This window comes from Penaeus chinensis, chromosome 18, assembly GCF_019202785.1.
Source record: "Penaeus chinensis breed Huanghai No. 1 chromosome 18, ASM1920278v2, whole genome shotgun sequence".
NCBI lineage: Eukaryota > Metazoa > Arthropoda > Malacostraca > Decapoda > Penaeidae > Penaeus > Penaeus chinensis.
In genome coordinates, this window is record NC_061836.1 from 26,787,033 (window position 1) to 26,794,532 (window position 7,500).

The window sequence follows — 7,500 nt, forward strand, 5'->3', positions numbered from 1 at the left end:
TGTGGATGATTTCACCTTCTATTTTTACTAATCATATAAAAAAGTGAATAAAAATAGTATAAAACAAACAGAAAAGAGATTTCAAGAGGATTATGACAACCAATGATTATTCCCGCTGTAATGTCAGATTTAAATGTACAATTTATGAAACTGTGCCATACTTTTTGGGCGCAAAATTTTGGATGAAATACGGATAACATTGCGCTATCTCTGCCTGATTTAACTGCATTTCGTGAAAAAAAAGTGTGTAATGGTGGGATATATTTTTATCAGTCGGCCATAGAAACCGTTTAGTAATGCCAGACCGGAAAATAAATGTCAAAATCATAAAAATAAATGAATTACGATGGGAATAAACATCACATCTTTAAATTATGAGTATTATGCTACCTAAAATTACGTTCGGCCTATTTATCAATGCATATATACATATATACAGGCTCTTGGTGAAAATGCTCATATGTAACACTTAGATCTCAAAACAATCTATTCAAAGATATTTAATTGCTCGAAAGATGTATTATCACAAAACAGATATTTGCTGATTCCATAATTTTTGCCGTTAGGCCACCTGGCGGTAAACAATCGAACTAGCGGACGCGCACTGCAGCTTCAAAGTTTGTAACTTTACACCGAAAACCACAGGACTTCAAAATATCAACACGGTTACCCATTTACCTCCATTAGATAAAAATGGCCACGAAAATGCTAATTAATAATAATGATAAAAATAAATGTTAATACTGCTTCTACTACTACCACCACTACTACTATTATAATAATAATAAGAATAGTAATAACAACAATAATAATGATAATAATCAGAATAATAATAATAATAATGATAATAATAGTAATAATAATAATGATAAGAAATATGATAATAATAATAGTAGTGATAATAGTAATATAAATAAAAATGCGATTAATGATATTAATAATAATGATAATAATTATAACAAAGATAATGCTATACTTCGTTAACACATACTATAGCTTCCCTTAAAAATAACGATAATAATGAACAAATAAATAAACAAATGAAATAAAAATAGGCTTGGCCGTTACAAGGGGAGCCTCCAATTATGCAACATGCAATGAAAACGTGATTCTAGCTTGGACCTACATAACGTTGCAGGCTTAAAATTTATTGCATCCCATAGCCGTTACGTATAAGCGTTGTGTTTGATGCGCTGAACTGTTTGGTGAGATTTATGATAATATAGACGATCAAATTCCTTTTTTTTTATGCATATACATACATACGTACGTACATATATACGTATATACATACACACGTACATACATACATACGTACATACAAACATACGTGCATACATAATTACATACATATATACACACATACATACATATAAATAAATGCATATACGTACACACACACACACACACACACACACACACACACACACACACACACACACACACACACACACACACACACACACACACACACAAACACACACGCAAAAAAAAAATACTCAAACACACACAGACAATGTGTATATGCACATAAAGAGGCGCAGCGTTGCAAAAGTCAACGGGTCATAATGAAAACAACAATGGTCTCACATATTTTCGTTATTTATAGTCAGCGCGAAATGACGAGTTTCATTATTAAATTTCAGAAAAAAGACATAAGCCTTTCATTTGGTTAGCAGATACAATGTGTGAAGAGATTATGCTTGTATTTTTATTTCTTAGAGTGATAATCATAGTAATAGTCTTGGTGTTCATGGTGATAATGATAAGGTATGGAATTACAATGATTTTGATAATGAAAATAATGATGGTAATAATGATAGTAGTAGTAGTGATAATAATAATAACAATAACATCAATAACAATAATATTAATGATAATAATTTTAAAACTAACTAATGATAATAATAATATTGATAATAATAGAAATAATAATAATCATTATAATGATACTACTACTACTAATTATAATAATGATAATAACTACAATGATGATGACAACAATGATAATGATACCCATCATAATTATAATGGCGATAATGATAATGATAGCAACAACAACAACAACAACAATAATAATAATAGTAGTAATGATAGTAACATTAATAATGATAAGGATAATAACAATGATAATATTAATAATTATCATGATAACAATGATAATAGTAATGATGACAGTAATACAGTACTAATGATGATAACAGTGATAATGATAATAAATTATAATAGTAATAATAATTATAATAATAATAATAATAATATATCAATAATAACAGTAATAACGATAATAATAATAATAATAATAATAATAATAATGATAATAATAATGATAATAATAATATATCAATAATAACAGTAATAACGATAAGTGATAATAATGAAATGATAATAATAAAATAGTTTAATTGTAATAATAATAATAATAATAACAATAATGATAACGATAATACAATAATAATAATGATAATAATAATAATAATAATAATAATGATAGTAATAATATTAATAATAATATTATTAATAATAAAAATAATAATAACAACAATAATAATAGTAATAATAACAACAACAAGGATAATAATATTAATAATAACAAAAACAATAATAACGACAATATAAAATAATGACAAAAACAAATACAGCGACCACAAAAAACAAAAACCAACAACAGCATCGACACCGTGACTAAGCTCCTCCTCCTCCCTACAGGTGTTGGCTATGGCGCCGCTGTCATGTCCGTGTGGCTTAACATCTACTACATTGTCGTCTTGTGCTGGGCGCTTTTCTACTTCTTCCAGAGTCTCACTGCCCGTAAGTCGTCCTGGCATTGGGGTCGTGGTCGTGGGTATATTGTGGTAGAATGCATGGCTGTTATGAATAAGATGGGTAACGATATATTTTTAAACTGTTGATTGGCAGTTTCTTGTCTTCGTGTTCTGATAAAAGATGGCGCGTTTTTTTTTTTTTTTTTTTTTTTTTTTTTTGTAATTTTAGTTTTCTCTTTGTCTTGTAATTTTTCATATACGCTGATTGACTGTATTTTAACTTCCTTTTTTTCTCAATCTGATGGTATTTTCTATATATGCTGTTTCCTTTGTCATGCACTTCCATGTGATGCTTTTAAAGATGTAATGCTTGCTGCTCATTCTTCTAAATATCTATTCTGCCTAGTTCTAATCTGTACGGAAAGTACAGGTATAAAATTAGCGTAGAAAGTTTACATACACGCACACGCATACGCACGCACACACACACACACACACACACACACACACACACACACACACACACACACACACACACACACACACACACACACACACACACACACACAAAGGATAAAAGCACAAACCAAACAGCAAAAAAACAGGACTTTTGGCTGTTGGTTTAAGAGCAAACCAGATTTTTTTTTTTACTGCTTTTGGCTCACTGATGGTTTTCATCTCTCTCTCCACGTCTTTTCAAAATCTTTTTTCCTCTTTTTTTCCTAACTCCGTCTTCCATTTTGATGTACTTGTGGATCTCGTTGGTCTTGCTGCCGCTCACAGTTGCCACGGAGAGTGAGTATAAGTTCTTCCAGCAGTGTTATGCATCTTCTTTTGCCACGCATGCCTACTTTTCCCGAACAGGTTGATCGTAAGAATAATAATTTTTCTTCAGCAGAGTATTCGATTTGCATATGTAAGAGTTCTTGGTGTATTGACAAATCCGTTCTCTTGATGAAAAGGCTTTCATTTATATGATACATCAGAGACAAAACTGTAAATTTATATTATTCATACTAAAGCTTTTGTAGATATATTTATACCGTCCAGAATGGCTAATACATGGATCTAGGATATGAAAAATCAGTGATAAATCTTTAACATCGAAACCAATGCATGGAATATCGGTTGCAGATATGTTATCCTGATTATCAAGGCATTGTGCCCTGTTCATAAAACTATTTCTATTCACGTACTGAATCATGTCTGTAACAATGATTCGAAGAATGAGGATATGTTCACTTTTTTTAAGCCGAACATTTGCTATAGATTTAGGTCATCATACATTTTTCCGCCAGACACTTTTCATTTCATTGAAATCCACAGATCCAGGCATTATTTTCCTTCGTGTAAGTTCATATTATGATTTCCATTAGCCGCCCGATAACCTCATTTTTACCCGGACATTGAAAACTTGCAATTCCTTCAACGTCTCAACTACAACACACACACGTGACCTCTGAATTAGCTGTAGCATAAACACGGTAATCACCCAGCTGTCTGAATAGCCTCGCCTGATCACCAAACAGCCCCATTCAGTCAAAATAGGATTATCTCTGCCTTGCCTACAAAGACACGAGCTCATCGATCACTACCCATCACCTCCACAGACGTTTGCTTACCGGATCAATCTCCGAGAGACTAAAATATGCTCTTGTTCCCTCCCTCCTCCCTCCCTTTCCCCCTCTCTATCCCTCTCCCTTTATTCCCCCTCTCTTCTCCCATCTGTTTCATCTCTTATTCCTCTCCTTCTTTCTTCCTCTCTCTCCCTTCTCTTTCACTCTCGCCGTCACTTCCTGTCTATTACTGTCCCTTTCTCTCCTATCCTCTCTTCCTGTGCTTTCCTCCCCTTCACTCATTGTCCCCTTTTCCATCCCCCTCTCCTGCACCACACTCCCTTTCGCTCTCTCCTTCTTCCCTTTCCCTTCTCCCTTCTTCCCTATCTATTTCTCCCTTTTCTCTCCCTATTCCTCTCTCATTATCTTTCCCTGTCCCTTTCTCCTCCTCTTCTCCGCCTTCTCCCTGCTCCTCTCCTCCTTTCTCTCTCCTTCTTCACTTCGTTCTTTACCTGCTCATCTTATCCTCTTTCTTTTTTTTCTTTTCTTTTCCCTTCCTCTACCTTTTATCTCCCCTTCCCCATCCCTCGCTCCCTCCTCTCACCCTATCTACTCCAACACCTTTCTTCACCTCCCTCCCATCCTATCTTCCTCTCGCACCCCATCCCTCCCTTTCCTCCCCACCCTTCCCCTCCAACCCTCTCCTTCCATCCTCCACCTCCCTCCCTCTATCCCCCACCTCCCTACCTCTATCCCCCACCTCCCTCCCTCTATCCCCCACCTCCTTCCCTCTATCCCCCACTGTTCCCCCGCCGTTCCACCCCCTCAGAGCTACCATGGGGCTCGTGCAACAACTGGTGGAACACTGAGACCTGCGTGTCCCCCTACGCCCGGAACAGCCTCGAATGCTGGGACGAATCCTACAATTCCACCGCCAACGAAACCTTCTGCACCGTCGGCAACCTTACGAGGGTCAGTGTGTTGAACATCACCGATCCCGTCAAGGAGTTCTGGGAGTAAGTGGGAGAAGTTTGGTTTTTTATTCATTTGTTTTCGTATTCTGTTTTATTATTATGTTTATATTTTTTTGTTGTTATTTTTTTTTTTCGTTTTGTTGGGTGGTTGTGGTTGTGTTGGTGTTGTGTGTCTGTCTGTTTTGTTTTTCTCTCTCTTTTAATTCTGTTTCTTATCTTCTGCTTTCCATATTCTCTCTTTTTTCTTTTCGTCTCTTCATTGTTTTAACCTTTGTCTCTTTCACACTCCCTTTTTCTCTCTGTCTAATTTTATATCTTTCTATCTATCTCTGTCAATCTGACTATCTGTCTCTTTGTCTCTCTGTATATGTATCGATCTTTCTATATATATATAAATATATTTTGTGTGTATGAGAGAGAGAGAGAGAGAGAGAGAGAGAGAGAGAGAGAGAGAGAGAGAGAGAGAGAGAGAGAGAGAGAGAGAGAGAACGAGAGAGAGAACGAGAGAGAGAGAGAGAGAGAGAGAGAGAGAGAGAGAGAGAGAGAGAGAGAGAGAGAGAGAGAGAGAGAGAGAGAGAGAGAGAGAGAGAGAGAGAGAGAGAGAGAGAGAGAGAGAAACAACAGGTGCACTAAGATACCTGTATACGAAAAGTTTAATTCCCTTTAAGACCTCTTCACCAAAACTTTCTAGAATGTCTTTCAATCTCCCCAAAACAATGCAATATACAACGATTGTTTTCCAATAAGACAGCAGGTTAGGTTTGCTTTTTGGAAAACAAGGCAAACCAACCGAAGCTCACTGATATTATACGAAAAACAAATTTAAAATCCCGCCAAAACCTCCATGTTCAGCATCCCTCCCTAACGTAGAAACCTCCCGGATGCAAGGGCTTATAATCCCATCAAAACACATTCCTTCTAGAATCTTCTCGAATCGATTACCTAGACCTGAACAAACTAACTCACTTCCAGAACACAACCGTCGTCATTTTTTCCTCGAATTCGCCCAAAATCGCGCGGTCTTAACCCTGTACGTTCTTCTCCACAGAAAACGGGCTCTGCAAATTTCCGAAGGCATTGATCATCCAGGCACCGTCCGCTGGGAGTTGGCCCTGACTCTCCTCCTGGCTTGGATCCTCTGTTACTTCTGCATCTGGAAGGGCGTCAAATGGACTGGAAAGGTAAGAAGCAGCCGCCGTTTGGACTGATAGCGTAGCAAAGGAAAGAGTGAGAGAAATAGAGAGAGAAAGGAGTGGGAAAGGGGAAAGGGAATGTGACCATCCTCATTAAGGGGACTGAGGGAGACGAAAGAAAAAGATCTGAGCTGATAATTTGCGCGGGGGGGTAATGAGAAGGAGAAAGCGGAGCTTGAGGGACGCGAGAGGGGAGTGTGTGTGTGTGATTGTACAGGGTCGTTACGTTTACCACGGAAAGGGCGAGCAGGTAAAAATCTCCACAATAATCCCTTATCCGTTCGTGGGCAAGATGATCGCCTGGAAGTAGCGTTTCCCCTCAGCCCCTACGACGTGCACGAGGGGAAGAATGAGTGAGTACTCAGGGGTCTCAGATAACCTATAAGTTACGCAATAATAAAACAAAATAGATTGAAAAAAGGAGAAGAATCTATCGCCATTATCTTTCAAAATTCCAAAAAGAAAAAAGAAAAAAAAGAAAAGAAAAGGCGATTGTGAAAAAATAGAATAAATATAACAAATACAACAAATACAACAAATACAACAACACTCAAGCAGCTCGTTTGTCATGGGCGTGATGCAAACCGTTAATGTGATGATGACGCGACAAGGGGCGTGGAGGAATGGTGGTGTTGTTATTCCCGTGTTAATTGGTACTTCCCGCGCGCCGAGGCATTTGCGGACCTTATCCTAATTAGCTTTTCTCGGGAAGAGAATAAGGGAGGGAGAGAAGAGGGGAGAGAAAGAGGATCAGGGAAAGGGCCTACTTTGGAAGACAGTGTGATACGAGGGGGTTTATGCTATATAGTCTCTCTCTCTCTCTTTCTCTCTCTCTCTCTCTCTCTCTCTCTCTCTCTCTCTCTCTCTCTCTCTCTCTCTCTCTCTCTCTCTCTCTCTCTCTCTCTCTCTCTCTCTCTCTTTCTCCCTTTCTCTGTCTGACTGTCTGTCCATCTATTTCTCTCTCTCTCTCTCTCTCTCTCTCTCTCTCTCTCTCTCTCTCTCTCTCTTTCTC

The 7,500-nt window shown here is 37.3% G+C and overlaps 1 protein-coding gene across 1 annotated transcript in view; it reads left to right on the plus strand.

Moving 5' to 3' along the window:
- Positions 1–7,500, plus strand: part of LOC125034697 (sodium- and chloride-dependent GABA transporter 1-like) — a 60,546-nt gene that overhangs the window by 37,302 nt on the left and 15,744 nt on the right. Inside the window, exons 4-6 of the mRNA XM_047626614.1 lie at positions 2,710–2,811; positions 5,151–5,337; positions 6,344–6,476. Coding sequence (XP_047482570.1) covers positions 2,710–2,811; positions 5,151–5,337; positions 6,344–6,476 — 422 coding nt within the window. The remainder of the gene's footprint in view (positions 1–2,709; positions 2,812–5,150; positions 5,338–6,343; positions 6,477–7,500) is intronic.